The sequence below is a fragment of the Eretmochelys imbricata genome, chromosome 3 (assembly GCF_965152235.1).
Source record: "Eretmochelys imbricata isolate rEreImb1 chromosome 3, rEreImb1.hap1, whole genome shotgun sequence".
In the NCBI taxonomy this organism is placed as follows: Eukaryota; Metazoa; Chordata; order Testudines; family Cheloniidae; genus Eretmochelys; species Eretmochelys imbricata.
The window spans coordinates 156,496,959-156,514,138 of record NC_135574.1 but is presented as its reverse complement, the minus strand read 5'-3'; the positions used below and the strand labels follow the sequence as shown (position 1 = coordinate 156,514,138).

Sequence of the window (17,180 nt, the reverse complement as noted above, 5' to 3'; positions counted from 1 at the left end):
CGGTACGAAGCCCACCTACCACACATGGTAACAATCTGGTCAGTCTGCCTGCATTAAAAATTCAGTGTATGCTTCCAATTTGTTGCTGCCATCAGTCAATTTAACTTTTTGTATTCATTTTTTACAGTGTCCATCTGCCAAACCAGGGACTTTTAAGCCATGGTCTGTGAGGGTATAAAAGGGAAGTTGAAGGAACAAGGTCTGCTCATGAAGCTGGTTTTATCCCAGGGGACCAAAAAGAAAAACGCTGTAGCAGAAAACAAATCTGTATTCATGTGTCTCATCCACTGATTCATGAAGCTCCATAATTCAATTGTGGAATCATCATTTCCATGGGGAAGGGGTATTGCTGGCAGGTTATTGCTGGGATGAAAATGTAAATGAAGAGTAAGATGATGGCTTTGCTGTCTGTGTAATTGAAAAACTTACAAGGTTCATTTAAATTCGCTGCAAGGATCAGAGAAATGTTTACAACAAGCTTGTTTGTAAAAGCATTTTTTTTAAGTATGATTATAAAACCCTGAGATGTGAAAAACTGGGGAGGACTTGGATGTGCTAAATCCAGTCAAAATGGCCTTTTTTCCTTGGTGCATTTTGAAGTTGCTAGCCAGAGCTGGTGTAAGCAGATATTACTTGGTTGAGTTAAATGGAGTGTTGCTCACTTACATCTGGTTGGAATTTGGCCTCTGTTTTATGACATTTAAATGGCTGCACTGGTTAATTCATAGATTCCAAAGCCAAAAAAGACCATTGTGATCATCTAGTCTGACTTCCTATATAACACAGGCCATAGAACTTTCCCAAAATGATTCCTAGAGCAGAGCTTTTAGAAAAACATCCAATCTTGATTTAAAAATTGTCAGTGATGGAGAATCCACCACGACCTTTGGTAAATTGTTCGTTCCAGTGGTTCATTATCCTTTCTGTCAAGAATTTATGCCTTATTTCCAGTCTGAATTTATCTAGCTTCAATTTGCAGCTATTGGATTGTGTTTTATCTTTCTCTACTAGATCGCAGAGCCCATTAATAAATATTTGTTCCCCATGTAGGTACTTACAGACTGTAATCAAGTTACCCTTAACTTCTCTTTGTTAAACTAAATTGAGTTTCTGAGTTTCACTATAATGCACATTTTCAAATCATTCCTGTGGCTCTTCTCTGAACCCTTTCCAATTTATCAGCAATCTTTTTGAATTGTGGGCACCAGAACTGGGGACAGTATTCTAGTAGCGGTCACACCAGTGCCAAATAGAGAGGTAAAATAACCTCTCTACTCCTACACAAGATTTCCCTGTTTATGTATCCAGGATGGCATTAGCTTTTTTGGCCACAACGCCATGTTGGGAGCCCATTTTTAGCTGATTATCCACCATGACCCCCAAATCTTTTTCAGGGTCACTGCTTCCCAGATTAGAATCGCTCATTCGGTAGCTATATCCTACATTTTTTTGTTCCTAGATATATACATTTACATTTATGTGTATCAAAAAGCATATTGTTTGCTTGCACCCAATTTACCAAGTTTTTAGGTTAGTCATTTTAAAACATTTATGTCTAAAATTCAGCTCAAAACGTTGTGGCTGTGTGACAGAATATACCTCTGTGTTCACACACTACCCACTGTTGTAATAATTTTTGAACAAAATATGCCTTCTAAGTATTATTTGAAAACTCATAATTTCCTGATCAGTATCATCCTGATAAAATAAGTAAGGCAAAATTGTTTGTGAAGCTGTAAGATTTCGCTGTATAGTGTTATTAACATATGTTCCAAACTGAGATTGGCAAACAGGCCTGTCTTAAACAAAGGAATGTGTACTCTACTTAATTTGCATTTAAGCAATAAACAGTAAGCAGGAATGGAAACAAAGGAAGCTTAAATAGGTGAGGAAAAAGCAGCAAGAACATCCTTCCACATAGACTTTTTGTCTCCTGGTACCCAGCTGGAAATGTTTTTCCAGAGAGGGACTGAAACTAGAAAAACAAGGGACAAACACTCCGATCTCTCTCCCTGCCCATCACATTCACTGCACTTGAAGCAACAAAGGAAGCATTCGCTGGACTCTGAGAAGAGGGTTCCTGACCTAAGAAGCTTGGCAAGTAAGTCTGTTGAAGGCATGTGGTGAGAAAACTTTGCTTTGAATTTAATATAGTGTGTTAAGTTAGGCACGAGTTGCATTTTATCTTTATTTTTCTTGTAACCATTTCTGACTTCTGTGTCTCACCTAAAATTTTGTATTCACTTCAAATGTCTTTATAGTTAATAAACTTGTTTCATTGTTTTATCTGATCCAGTGTGTTTAAATGGAAGTGTCTAACTTTTTGAAATAATAAGTTGACATATTATTCCTTTTAAAGAAATAACAGACTTCATATAACTTGCAGGAGAGGGCTGGACATACCTCCAGTCTTAGATTTCCCCCCACAGAAATGTATGTTGGGGTCACCCTGCAATATTACCAAGGCTGGCGAGAACCAGAGTGTAATCCAAGCGTGGCTGCCAGGCTGTAGTTGCACAGAGATACTCAGGGTGTGGCTTTCATGCTGGAAGGCTGTTTACGAGTGGCCCAAGTGGGAGCTATGTCAGCAAGCCATGGTAAGGCACCCAAAGTTGCAGGGCAGGGGGTGTCACAGCCACACATTAGTCTGGACTGTACCTTGGTATGTCACAGGCTGTCATATAGACTGTCTGGAAAAAAAGGGAATTTACTCAGGCTGTTGATTGATTGCAGTTAACTCATGCGATTAATTCAAAACAATTAAAAAAATTAATTGCAATTAATCACAGTGTTCAAACAACAATATACCTATTGAAATGTATTAAATATTTTTGGATGTTTTTCTAAATTTTCAAATATATTGATTTCTATTACAACACAGAATTCAAAGTATGCAGTGCTCACTTTATATTATTTTTGATTACAAATATTTGCACTGATACCCTGGGACTGATCCAACCACAACACCGCATATATTCTTTTAATTAGCACTGTTGTTGTTGGTACCTTTGTCACATGAATGTGTATGAATTTCTGCATTAACTGGACATTATCGCAGAATAAAAACACGTATAAATGTTATTCTAGACGTTAGTGCGTTAATAATGGACATTTTAACAGCTTTGTAATGCCATCTTACTAATACCGAGCTCATATATAGCATTTTTCAACAATAGATCTCAAAGCACTCTACAAAGGAGTCAGTAAGATTATCCCCATTTCACAGATGAGAAACTGAAGCACAATCATCCAGCAGGTCAGAGGCAGAGCTAGGAATAGTAATCAGGTCTCCTGAGTACTAGGCATGTGCCCTATCCACTATCCACATGTGCCACACAGCCTCACCTTTTTGTGCTTCTTATAGCACTGTCCATTTAAAAAGCTCAGTGGTTGACACATTTATTAATTAAACTACACAATAGCCCATTGACCTCAGAAGCAGTTGAGGGCATTCAGAACCTCACAAGCAGAAAAAGTTCCCCACGCTGCACTGCTGTAGTTTAGCAGATCATGTTTTCATATGGGCAGCCACACACTTGTGACAAGTTCTTCTTCTTTGAGCCAATAATGAGCATAAATATCCATGTAGCTCCAGCACCATATGGTAACCTGCATTGCAGGACTTTTGGAGGGAGGTCACACTCTTTTAAAGACAGCATAAGAGCCACTGCTTTTCATGTTCAATCAAGAAGTGCACATTATGCAGTGAGAAGTTTACAGTAGCACTTAGCTGTGTTGTTAGGAAAAGCATTTATTAAGGTAAGCGCTGATGCTTTATTCATCTCAACATGTCAAGATGGCTGAGACAAGACAGAGTATACAGTAATATATCACTAACTGTAGTTCATCTGCGCAATGTATCTGTAACCTAGCAAAGTGAAATGGCCAGTGCTTACAGACCCTGCTCTCTGAGATTTTGCCCATTAAGCCCAGAACCATGAAAGGACACACAATGCTTTCCAGAGCTTCTAGGGAGAGCAGCCACTGTGCCACCTTAAGGAGCATGTCTCTCTGGGCCAGCCAATGCAGCAGCAGGGATATGAGCCCATGAAAATGGAAACTGGTAATGGTAGAACAGATAGAGCAGAGCTATGGTTAGTGCAAGGCCGCCTTCAGGACATGCCAGGAATGGGAACACGGTCAGCATTTTCCCCACAGAGGGCCTCACAGTTCAAATGTTGCCTCTCCCTTTTTTTCTCTCATAGAACGAGTTGTTTTGCTTATTCTGCAGGCTCCTTTCTTGTTGGGCACGTGTGTATGGTGGGGATATGATTACAGGCTGTAAAGGGAGACCCTTCCAACCGCAAAGGCGGGTAGAGTCTGGGAAATGAAATGGGGAGGGGGGGATTCAGGGCTCCATTGGGGCACAGAAGATTGCTGAAGGAATGCTGTTGATGGCGATGCAACTGCCTGTGCTTTGCAGTGGTCTCTAAGCAAACCTGCTCCTTGAAATACTGTTTTTTCTCAGAGCTGTCTTGTCCTTAATGGGCTTTCTCCTGGAAGAAGTCCTCAAGAATCATAGGAAGTACCAATCAAAATACACCTATCTATCTGTCCTATGCATGTCTAGAGCCCCTGTCACTGCAGTATTTAAACACGGGGCAATGATCAATCTAGTTCGGTATCCTGTCTCTGACAGTGGTCTGTACTAGACTCATCTTTGGAAGGTGCGGCCCTGCGTGGTACACTTGGACAACTATACAGCACTCTGCCATGGAGGGGGGTTTTTTCCCTGACCCCGGCTGGTGATTGGCTTGTACTGCGAAGCATTTGCATTTAGAATAACAGAATCAAAGAAATGTAGGGCTGGAAGGGAGCTTGAGTGGTCATTACGTCCAGCCCCCTGCGCTGAGACAGAACCAAGTAAACCTAGACCATCCCTCACAGGTATTTGTCCAACCTGGTTTTAAAAACCTCCAGTGATGGGGGGTTCCACTACCTCCCTTCGAAGCCTATTCCAGACATTAACTACCTTAATTGTTAGAAAGTTTTTCCTAATATCTAACCTAAATCTCCTTCCCTGCAGACTAAGCCCATTACTTCTTGTCCTACCTTCAGTGGACAGGGAGAACAATTGATCACCGCCTTCTTTATAACAGCCCTTAACATATTTGAGAACTGTCATTGGATGGCTACTCTCTGTAATTGTTGTCCTAGCCAAAGTAATTATCTGCTTCCTTCAGTACTGGGGAGATCCCAAAGCAAACTGCTAGAAAACCGGAAGGCAGCAAAGTCCCAGCGATAGAAGTGGGCCAGCTGCCTCCTTTCTTTGAGTGACAGCTCACTGAGTAACTGCTCTGATAACCAGCTATAAGTGCTCCAGATCTGGGAGTCTGTGAACTCGGGCAGGTGGACATCCATTGGCAATCCCATGCGACGCATTAGGTGATGCACCTCTCTGTTGAGGAAGCCAAACATCATCACATAGTCATACTGGATGAGGCATGGCCGGCACAGGCTGACCAGTGGCTTCCACTCCATGCTGGCATTCTGGGGTCCTCTGTTTAAAATGCTCTGGATGAACTCTTTGAAAGTTAGGCCATCTGCCAGTCCCTGCATGAAAGCAGAGATGAGTCTCTGGAAAGGGTCCCTGACGAACAGCACTTTGGTGTAGAATCTCAGCATAGCCTCCATTGCTGTCAGGTTGAACTCACTGAGTCGCTTCTGTAGACCGTGATGTTGGGGCTGGCGAACTGCCACCTCTAGTGTCACAGCTTCTTTCTCCTCTAGCACCTCCAAAAGCCATTCCCAGCTTTCCAGCCCAATTGCTGGTACTTGGCAGTACAGGAAATCCAGCTTGGTGCTCACTGCAATCCTTGAAAGCATCTCAGCTGCTTGTTGCTGGCTGGCTGGAAGCTTGGTGACTTTAGCAGTTTTGCTGCAGAAGGATCTCAGTGTCTTTTTCCTGAGCTGTTGAACATGGAGGAGGGTGTCAAACGTCAAAGGTAAATCATCCTTCATCTCTGCTTCCAGATCACCTGCAAAACAGCATTTGGATATGGGGCGTTATTCCCACAAGACAGCTACATAAGGAAACCTAGGGCAACATTCTCCACCCAGACCAGCGCTGCAGAATTCTACACTACAGTGTGTGACAGGCAATGGAAGCAACACACTATCTCCGTGGACACTGAATTGACCTAACTACATTGACTTAAGCGCTACGCCGCTCATGGAGGTGGAGTTATTAAGTCGGTGTAGTGGGCGACTTACACTGGCGGAAGAGACATTTTAGTGTAGACGCTTACAGAGTTGGGTAGACATAAGCTTGAAGAAGAAAACTCCATACTTCATCAGACATCTTTTATCTTAACTGTAAAGCATCATGGGAATCTTGCTCCTAGGCAAGCCTTAAAATCTTTCTTAGCCTATCTTAAGTGTCAACATGAGTAAGAATCCGGATTTGGCCTAAAGAAGTTTTGCCTGTGTAAGGATTCCAAGTTTTAGGTGAGATGGGTTTAATAACTAGCAAAAATAATAAGAAACTTTATAAAAACCATAGGAATAGTAAATTGATTTGTGAGTTAGAACATAGCCGCCCCTGATAGCCTCTTTTGAGTTGATGATTAATAACATCAGAACACATTATGGACTCAGGAGCTATCAAAGGTTTGTTAAATCATGAGCTACTAATTAACGACTAGGGGTAACATTTTCAAAAGTGGCTTAGGAGCTTGTCATTAAAAAAAAAAACCACAACTTAGGCTCCTAAATTCCGCCCACCCGCCAAATGACTTATGCTCCTATGTCACTTAGGCACTTTTGAAAATATTACCGCAATCATTTTTTTAAAAAAGCAACTGCCCAGTCCTTTTTTGTGATGATTGCTTTTAATTTGGCAAATTTCAATTTCACTGCTTTCTTTTTCTAATTTGATTTCTAAAATGAATGGGAGTCCGTCAGCTTAAAACTCACACTAATGTTGGAGTGCTAGGTATGTGTTTTCCTTACTGTTGTTACAGGTGACTCATATGGAAGGCTTCTGATTTTTCAGTTTTAACCAATAAACATTGATAGAACACATGTCATTTAAAAAAAGAAAGAAGGGAAGAAATTGGTGTTTATCCAATAAACACTGGAAAACCACCAGAAATGGTTATTTTTATCTAAGGGCTTATCTACACACGAGCAATCATATGAACCTTAGGGGTGTAATTTCTACAGCACATGACCGCGTTGTGTATTATTTGGCTCATGTAGACTCTGCTGTTGTGCACTAAAGGTTTCCTACTGAGATTTGACATAGTGCTGTTTGAAACAGTAACAATACTACGTTAAAGCACACTAGGGAACATTACAAAGAGATTACTCATTACAAGTATGTACTACATATAATGTCTACAATATACACTACTCATTACAGTATATACAAAGAGAAAGCCTCAACCCTCTCTGATTTTTGGACAGCTACATAAAACTCAAAAATTGCTAAAAACAAAGCCTGAACAATGACATTAATAACTGCCCCCCAAAACCAGTAGCCCTACTCATATGTCTATTCTAGCTAAAAGAGATTAGAGAAAAAGACTTAGTCTCTATTTTATCAGTCGTTCCTATATGCATCTGGCAGCTCTTAGGGGATAATCAGTTCCCCCTGGGTAGTTGGATAGTTTTCCCATTTCCACTGTTGTTTGGGCAGATCTATCATACAGCAACAAGGAAGTGAAAACACTTTAAAACTAGGAATGACACATTGGAAAGACAGGGAGCGAGGGATTCAGGGACACCACTGGTGTCTGGAATTATTTGTAACTTCTTTTGACTGACTACATTTCAAATGGATGGTGTCTGTCGAATTTAGTGCTGTACTGACAGCTCGGGAAGAAAGAATTCATCTCTTCATCCACTGATCAGGTATGAAATACAGAAGTGCAACCTTTTCCCCACCCTCCCGCACTGTCCCACCAATATTCCTCCATCTGACCAGAAGCTACGGAGCCTGATCCTCCACCCTCCTCCACCGTGTGCAGTCATCTACCTCAATGCAAAATGGGTTTTCAATGTGACTGTACAGGAATGCTAGTGTTTGATCCCCACACTGCTCTCACCATGTACTGGTATAAATGACTGTACAAGGAGGAGTGCAACAAAGAATCAGGCTCCTGAAGCACAGGGCTGGAAGGGGGTAGCTCAGTCTCTGTGGCCTAGTCAGTCCTTGGCATCTCTGCTGATGACAAGGGGGCCAATGGTGCCAGGGGTGGGGGGTGTCTTTCCTGATGTGGACATTTGTCCACTGAGAACTGGACAGGAAATCACCAGTTCATTTCACATAAGCCATAAAAGAGCTGCCGGCTGGTAATGAATTTCGGTCACCACCAAACTGGGTAGACTGGGGTGTTAAAGGACAATAGAAAATAATGTTCAAAGCTTTTCTGACCTGTCCTGCATCACCGTGAACAGGCAAACATTACCTCTTTGCTGGGGAGGGTGACTCCTGAGAAGATGCCCCCACCACAAGAGGGAAAGGCAGCAGAGCAGAGCCAAGGTGAGCAGGCGGAGGAGGAACCGCGTCTTGGGCATCTCTGAGCTGCCCCAGCAGGAGCTGACAACGACAACAAAGAGCAGGCATGTGCCCGACCTAAAGGCAAGAGACTATTTCTCTGTGTGTTTACTCAGGAGCAGGGTTAAAGTACTGTTTGTCCAACAGCGCAGCTCACCGATAGCCATCCCCAGTGTTAGAGAAACCTCTGGGGGGAAACAATTCCCACAGGAAGGTTACACAGTGGAGTCTCCTACCCGTGTCTACCTGTAGCCGGCTGCTGTCTCTTGTCTTCTATGTAGGCTGTAAACTCTTGGCCCCCGGATTGTCTTTTTGCTCTGTTTGTACATTGCCTAACACAAGGGGGTCCTGGTCTCTGACTAGGGCTCCTATGCACTCTGGTAATAAAAATAATGAATAATAATATTAGCAGATGTATTGCCATCAAACCAAGGAAGTGACCTCGTAATTCCTAAGGGAAGTTGAGGGTCTGACTGGCGAGGGGGGCCCTGCCTGGTCCCCCATATGGGATTATTCTGAGACACTCTGCTCAATAGCTTTTGTTTTGTTTTTCACTTAGTGAGGTTATCATTATTTGTCCTATTGTGCCATCTAGAGTGGCGGTTCTCAACCAGAATTCTCCAGGATTCTCCTTACCCTCTGAGGGTAGGACAAGAAGCAATGGGTTTAAATTGCAGCAAGGGCGGTATAGGTTGGACATTAAGAAAAACTTCTTAACTGTCAGGGTGGTTAAGCACTGGAATAAATTGCCTAGGGAGGTTGAGGAAACTCTGTCATGGGAGATTATTAAGAGCAGGTTGGACAAACATCTGTCAGAGATGGTCTAGATAATACTTAGTCCTGCCATGAGTGCAGGGGACTGGACTAGATGTCCTCTCGAGGTCCCTTCCAGTCCTATGATTCTGTGACTCTATGATTAGCTCTGGCCCAATTTGATGGTGCCTGATGAATCTTTATGTTAACAAAGGCTGTAAAATCAGAATTGTTTAACCTTCTCTTAATGCTGAGACGTGCTCCTCGCCAGGGGCTTCCATCCATGGCATACAGCCCTGCAGCCATGTCGCCTCCTGGGAGAGGCCCAGCCATGCTGTCAAGTTTTCAGCTCAGGGAGGCACTCTTCCATGGGAAGGAATTAGTTGCAGCTTAGCTTAGTTAGCCTCTGTACCCAATGAGTCCATGCTACTTAAAGACAGGAAAAAAGGGCTACTTTCTAACAGCCAGGGAAGGGAGGGAGGGAGCTCTAGACTGACAGCAAAACATCCTTTGTATTGATTAGTGTGCATGGGTTGTGTGGCTGTTATGGAATTAAGCAGCTTGGTAGCAAGTCTGTGGGAGGGATTTTGTGTGTGTGTGTGTGTGTGTGTGTGTGTGTGTACAAGTGTTTTGTTACACAAGAACCTCATAGAAATATGAAGCTGAAAGCCCATAGGGCATTTTGCTTGCCCTGGTCTCCTGTGAAGGAATGGTGAACATTCATGATAGCTGCACAGAACCTGCACCGAACCTTCCCTATCTTGGCTCTTATAAGTTTCCTTAAAAAGAAAAGGAGTACTTGTGGCACCTTAGAGACTAACCAATTTATTTGAGCATGAGCTTTCGTGAGCTGCAGCAGACTTTATATATACACAGAGAATATGAAACAATACCTCCTCCCACCCCACTGTCCTGCTGGTAATAGCTTATCTAAAGTGATCATCAGGTTGGGCCATTTCCAGCACAAATCCAGGTTTTCTCACCCTCCACCCCCCCCACACAAATTCACTCTCCTGCTGGTGATAGCTGGTGATAAGCTATTACCAGCAGGACAGTGGGGTGGGAGGAGGTATTGTTTCATATTCTCTGTGTATATATAAAGTCTGCTGCAGTTTCCACGGTATGCATCCGATGAAGTGAGCTGTAGCTCACGAAAGCTCATGCTCAAATAAATTGGTTAGTCTCTAAGGTTCCACAAGTACTCCTTTTCTTTTTGCGAATACAGACTAACACGGCTGTTACTCTGAAATAAGTTTCCTTGTAATTGCTACAGGCAGTTAAGCTCTATATTTCCACCAGAGGGGGCTCCAGACATGAGAAATCATTGCAGATTCTTCTGTGTGCCTGCTGGAGAACAGAGAACAGAATGTGGTTATTTATAACACAGCCCCTTTCCTGCTGCAATATAAATAAATGTGTAGGTTAGATGCTGTTGTAGTAATGGCGGTGGGTGTAGGAGCCAGCTGGGTCTCAATGAGCTCATGGGGTTCAGATGTAATCTCATGCACTTGCTGAGAAATGTCATTGGCAACATTCTTTCGTGACAGTATGTTAGTGCTACAGAGGAAGCCAGGCAGTGAGCACCCCTTAATGTCAGGGCCTCATTTTTAAGGCAAGGACTGAGCATCCCTGCCCATACAGTACAGCTCATCACCCCTGTGCATGCCCCCGGCACTTGCACTGACAAATTCAACAGAGGACAGTGCTGAAGAGGCCAGAGTCACAGGTGAACTTTCAGCAGGGCATGCAGGGAAGCAGTGGGCTAATATTATACCCACTGCTCACAGACATGCAGTTTGAATAGCACCTGGCTTTGGACTTCAAAGGGACTAGATTACCCAGGGGGCAGCAGTGTGGGCTCCTTTGCTTGCTTTCTAGTGGAGGACAGGCATGGAACTTTGCATCCAGTTGCAAAGCCATGGTAAGGAATAAAACCTTCAGTGTACAGCAAGAGAGCGATCCAGTCCTGAAGGTAACAGAAACAAACTATTTTCTCCATGCTGCAGAAGAGGATGAGGCCTGGAATCAAATGAAGGGGAAATAACAATATCAAGCACATTTCCTCCATAGAGCTTGAAGCAATTTACAAGAGAGGTCACTATAGTTATCCCCATTTTACAGGTGGGGAAAGTGAGGCACGGAATAGTGAAGTGATGTGCCCAAAGTCACTCAGCAGGTCAGTTTCAGAGCCAGCAATAGAGCCCAGGTGTCCTGAGTCCCAGCCCAGTGTGCTATCCTGTAGGCTACATAACACCTCTTGTTAATCAGTAGAAATGTTTAATAAATAGATGGGCCAGAAGAGCGTGAGGAGAATTCCCTCTATTACGCATTTGTCACTGGAACCTGGATGGCACCTCCGCCTTTATTATAAAAATGCTCTCATATTACAGGCCTAACCCAAACTCTTCCATTCCAAGCAGGGTTACAATTGAGTTGCTGCTATGAAACAGGGTAATATATTTTTTATCAGGGCTGACCAGGGTAAAGTCATAAGATAAAAGTGAAGAGACAGTCTCTGGCTGAAAAATAAGTATATTCCACCTTTGTTCATTCATTTCAAGAAAGCGATGTATATAAAACGTTGGCAGCCTAAATCGAAACACGAGAAACAAACAAACTATATCTACTGTGTATTCCAGGCTTGATGTACAGTGAAAAAGCCCCAAAGAGATGATAAGCAGCATTATGCTGTGAATCAAAAGAGCTGACTGAGTTCAGTGAGGGGCTTTATTGTTTCTGCTGAGTAAATGTCTCGGCTCTCACCAACAGGATTACGACACAAATTCAGATTCATGTTTGTTAATCTAGCTCAATAAAAGTATTTCAAAAAGCTCTGTTTGATTCAGCAAAACCCTGCCAGTAGTTTTGCATGATGGCCACTAGAGGTTGCCAATAGGTTGAACCTAAATGCGGATGGGAGGTTTTTGTGTGTGTTTTCTGCTGGCAGGTGCTGGGGCAGTGAGGAGCAGCTATTGTGTGACAGTTAGATGTTGGCAATAGCACTCTGCCAACCTGATCCTTCTGCCTCTCAGATGGACTTGAACAATACGATCTTACCGCTAAACAACCCTGTCCTCATACAGACCAGTAACATGGAGACACAGGGCTCAAGCCCCAGCCATGCCTGAGCTGAAAAACTGACAGCCACCAAAGAGATGACTTTGAGTCCTTTTCTTCCTGCCCTGCTCTTGGGTCTGGCCAGTGGCTGACCTAGCCCCTGCAACAGTTTTAACAGTCCAAGGGTTGCTCTAACATCTGCTGGTTAGCAATGCTCTGCTTCCCAGGAGCTATAAGGCCAATGAGTGAATCGTTGGAGCACCGTGTGCTCCAGTCCTGTCCCCTCTCATGGCTTGTGAATATGCTGGACTAGCAGAGCTAGACTATATGGCCTTGTAGGTCTTTTCCATCACGGGTCCCTATGATTTACCAGTGATGCCCACAGACAGATTCTGCAAGTCTGGCACCGGTTTCATGGCATCTGTTTCTGGCAGCAAGAGTGCTGGGGACAGCAAACTCTTGGCACATGAGGGTTCAGATTATGGTGTTCGAAATGAATGCTTCTGAAGTCTGGCTGGTTTGCAGCAAAGGGGGGAGTTGACCTCTGTGCTGAGGCTGATATGCACCAGCACAGCCAGTGCAAATAGGGACAGTAATGATAACCGCCCACTCCCAGGGACAAGTGCAGAGCCCATCTCAGGAGCCTACAGTGCCTGGGGCACCCTACAGTAGGCTAGGGTCATGTAGGGAGCAGGCTGGGGCAAGGAAGTCGCGTGGCCGGGGCAATCCTGCACCCTGGCAGTTTACCACTCATGCAAGGCTCATAGGGGCTATTCCAGCTAAGTGTACAAGTTAGGACAGCTCTGATCCACACCAGGGGAAGAACTGCCCCTTCCCCCCACTGAGAAGCCCTTGAATAGTGGAGGTGCAAGTCACCACCTCCAGGTCCCAGTGCTGGCCTTAGCGCTGGGGCAGGGATGAATTTCAAGGCCCCTCAAAAAGTGATTAACAGGACAACGTGGTGTCACGACCTAGGTCAGGGGCTTGGGTCCCACCCAGGCCAATGGGACCTGAAGGGTGTTCCCATCTGAATCTCTTCAGTGGCCTGTATAAAATGAGCCTGATGGTCCATGTAAACAGCATCATTCCCACAACAGGCCTCCTGGTTTGTTGACTTAGCACAGCGGCCATGGACTGAGTGGGGCCTGGAGACTGCACGAGCACCCCTTGAGGTGGACCCTCCAGGACACAGCTGAGATGCACTGTGAGGTCAGCATGGGGGAAAACTCGCATAGCGGCTCCCCTCTCTCCCCCCAAAACTTCCAAATAGATGACTAGAGGACTCCAGGCGTAAAGTGTGTCCATGCAGCATCCACTGCCAGCATTTAACTCAGCCAAGAAAGGATAATGTACACACACACTGTGGTTCATTGCAAACATACAATGGTTGATACTGGATAGTGCATCCGGGATTTAGCTTACAATGCACCTCATTAAGGGCTACATCCTGTACCCCTGACTTAGGCAAAACTCCCAATGAAATGCATGTGATAACACTACTTCCCTACCTGAAAAGAAAAAGCCGCAGCAGCTTCGCCTGAGAGAGGACTGTCAGATTTGGCCCCAAAGATGCCTACATGGTAACTATTTGGGCTAGATTCTGTTTTGCTCACAGGCATCTAACCCCATTCCAAGATATTTTTGTGTGTCAATGACCACCCTCATTTTTGGTCCCAAGAGTTCCTCCTACACATCAAGATTTTTTTCAAAGCTTTGTTGTTTGGGACTGTGACCTTAATCAAAGAATATGCAAATCCTGGGCTATTGTTCTGCACTGTGTATAACAGACAAAGGACACCGGAATCCTCCTTAAAATGGCTTTTGTGGCTTGTGGGTGGGTGGAGGAGGGCAGAGTGTGTTGGTGTCTGTTTATGGGAATGTGAGCTTTGTTATGTGATGGCAAATACCATCCAATTCATCATGGGATATTTTTACCCTGCTGCCTGAAGGAGGAGCAGATCGGAAACCTATTTTTTCTCCTGTTTCTTTTTGGGAGGCCAGCACTTGGAAACCGGGATTTGAGATCTAATTGTTGAATGCTCTAGAGCAGAAAATGCTGCCAAGTTCTTCGTATCATCAGTCACTCCAAAGAAATGGCAATATATAAATAGCCCTCTTCCAAGAGTGGCATTCTAAATGGGAAGAATCTTTTTCCGTATCAAGAAAGGATACAGTCTGGTACCAAAATTCCTGGGTTCTCTACTGCCTGGCTCCACCAAATGGGGGCGGAGCCCTTTAATGAAGCGTGGCACTATGGGCAAAACTCAGGGGACTTTGGGAAGCTACTTTGTTTCTGAGAGAGTTAGCCAGGCTGCAGTGCTGAGCAATTAGTCTGTTCTTTGAGCTCCTTTCTCTGTGCTTATTTCCAGCACCAAAAGTAGCAGGTGGAGACGTGGACACTTGTCCACTAGCACCTGGCCTGATGCCGCCAAGCTCATTTCACTCAGGGGCCATCAGAACGGTGTCTGGGGGCAAGGCCTTTAGCCCAATATCATTTTGTTTTTAAGAGACCCGCAGCATGGTTGGTCCAAGTCACAAATATGTCTTCCACCTAAGCCCAGTGCCTTATGCAGTCTCAGGGCAATCTTGGGCAATAGTATAGCTAGATGAATCATCTCCCTGGGGCAGAAATGGTTACATAAGAGGGGAAAGGAAAGACATTTCACATTTCATTCAAGGAGTAAAACAGGTAGGACAATGTTTAAAAGGGTTGTACAACTCAGACACTTCCTGTTTTCCTCCGGCCAGGAGCTGTGATTGTCACTTCTTATTCAGCGTCTCATCCTGGGCGGAAGACAATATCAGGTTGTATGAGGGCAGCAGGATGTTTATATGGCAGACTGAGTCAAGGTGCTGCTTTTAATACTCCCAGGAACAGAGTCGGGGAGGGTGGGGGGAAGCGTTCAGTAAAGCTTTTTAAAAAAGGGCCATGAACACTCAAGATTCTTGACGATTGCCATGCAGGCCGGCTGGCTTCTTGCCAGCTCAGAATGTCATTTTCTAAGGCTATTATAAACGGATTTGACAAGATGCTGGGAACTACTGGTAATTTAATGTGGATTCATACCATTAGTGACGCTACATTGAGAGGCTTTGCTTAATTACGATGTAAGCCGTTAAACACATCCACTCAGATAGACTGCATTAACATTAATACTTAATGGTGATAAACATAATCAGCTGAGACTCAGCCACATGAGACACCCTCCCTCCCCCCCCCCCCCGCATTGCATTTCTATTCATGTCATGCCCCCCCCTCATCTCCCATTTTAGGAGTTATGAATCTGCAACGTACTTTAGAACAAAACCGGGTACCCAATGGGGCTTATTCTCATTGGTTACCAGTTGGCTCACAGCCTCGACTATCAGGGAAGATAAAGAAATGCAGTTCTTGTAAGTGAGGCATATTGTAACAGCAGAGGAACAAATTGGACATGGTTGGCTAAATTCAGGCCTGGTGTGCGAGTTCTCAGCTCCCACTGTCGTCTGTTGGGAGTTGGAAATTGATCCAAAATATCAATGCTTCAGAATGTGCTCTAAGTAGGTTTATTGCATGAATGTTACAATACATAGGGCCTGGTTCACCTCCCATTTACACTGGTGTAATCCATTCACTTCAGCAGTTTTAATCCTGATTTACTCTGGGGCAGAATAAGACCCATAATGATAGGTGGAGCTGGTTAGTGCCATCTAATATTAAGGTTGCCAGATACTTCCCATTGTAAGACCCTGCCTTCAGCCATTTATAACTTTGCCACACTGGGATTGGCTGGACAAGGAGACTGGGACTGAGAACCGAGTGGGGCACGGGGAAGGAGGTGATGGGGAGTGGAGACTGAGCTGACAAAGAGTTGGTGTACAGGGCAAGAACTGGGACTGGCTGGGCAAGAAGACTGGGACAGGAAGCTGCGACAGGAGCCTGGTAGGGAGATTGTAACTGGGAAACAGTGGGGATGGGGAACATGGGCATTGGGGGGCATGAGTGGAGGCCTGGGATGGGGAAATAGATTGTATTAGGAGCTCGGAGGAGGGAACTAGCACTGTCTGGGCCAGGAAACTGGTGACAGTGGGCTGGGGAGCTCAGGTGGAGGGAACTGGGAATATCAGCAAATATCTGTGAAACCCACTGGCAGAGTGGCTCATACCCTGCTAATGCTGGTTTACATACAGGATGACAACCTACTACAGCTCATTAAGTGAGCACTTGTCCATCTTGTGCACTGATTGAGTCCCAGTCCTGTTTATGTATGTGATCATGTAATTATTAAAGACAGTATCATAAGGCATACGCACAAGGGGTGAATCAAAGTTGCTTGGACAACCTTCACTGTGGCATTTCCTAACTTTGATTGCTTGACTTTGCAGCCTTAATAATGGGGGGTTTTGAACACCGTTTTTGCGCACGTGTGATATTTGTTTGAATCGACTCCTACCTGGCTGTATTTCCCAACTACTTTGCGTCTTCCCATTGGGTTCTCCTGTCAGACCCCCTGCATAGACTTGCTGTGCATTATTTCAAAGCTGCCACCTTCCCCCACAGAGAAGGGGCTCATCCTTCTTTCTTATGAGACATGAACCTGAGCTCCTGGCTGCTTGTGGTTATTAAAGAGGATTATTAGTGTGGCCATGTAGGTGGTTGACTGTACGACTGTATTACTTGTAAGACGTGCTGGGCACAGGCACACAGGAAGCCACAAGTGCTTGCACACACAGACTAGGTGCTGTGAATTTCTGGATGCTTAATTCTGAAAATCTAGCTCTCTGCCTCTCCTTGCTCATCTATTTTTAATGGGAAGGAAAAGTCTGCTCCTGTGCTGGCCATTAGTTTACCTCCTCCTTTAGGCTGTGGTTATCTACTGACCTGACATTT

At 44.5% G+C, this 17,180-nt stretch overlaps 2 protein-coding genes across 3 annotated transcripts in view; one reads left to right on the top strand and one right to left on the bottom strand.

Annotated features, from left to right (window-relative positions):
* XDH (xanthine dehydrogenase) overlaps nt 1-2,291 on the top strand; it is a 79,450-nt gene extending 77,159 nt beyond the window's left edge. For both annotated transcript variants that reach the window (XM_077813660.1, XM_077813659.1), the window contains exon 37: nt 128-2,291. In XM_077813660.1, the coding sequence (XP_077669786.1) occupies nt 128-178 (51 nt within the window). In that variant the 3' untranslated portion in view covers nt 179-2,291. The remainder of the gene's footprint in view (nt 1-127) is intronic.
* Nucleotides 2,292-5,166: 2,875 nt separating this feature from the next.
* On the bottom strand, nt 5,167-5,961 carry LOC144262435 (carbohydrate sulfotransferase 9-like). The gene has a single exon (XM_077812192.1). The coding sequence runs from the start codon at nt 5,959-5,961 to the stop codon at nt 5,167-5,169; it is 795 nt and encodes a 264-aa protein (XP_077668318.1).
* Between the last annotated feature and the right edge of the window lie 11,219 nt (nt 5,962-17,180).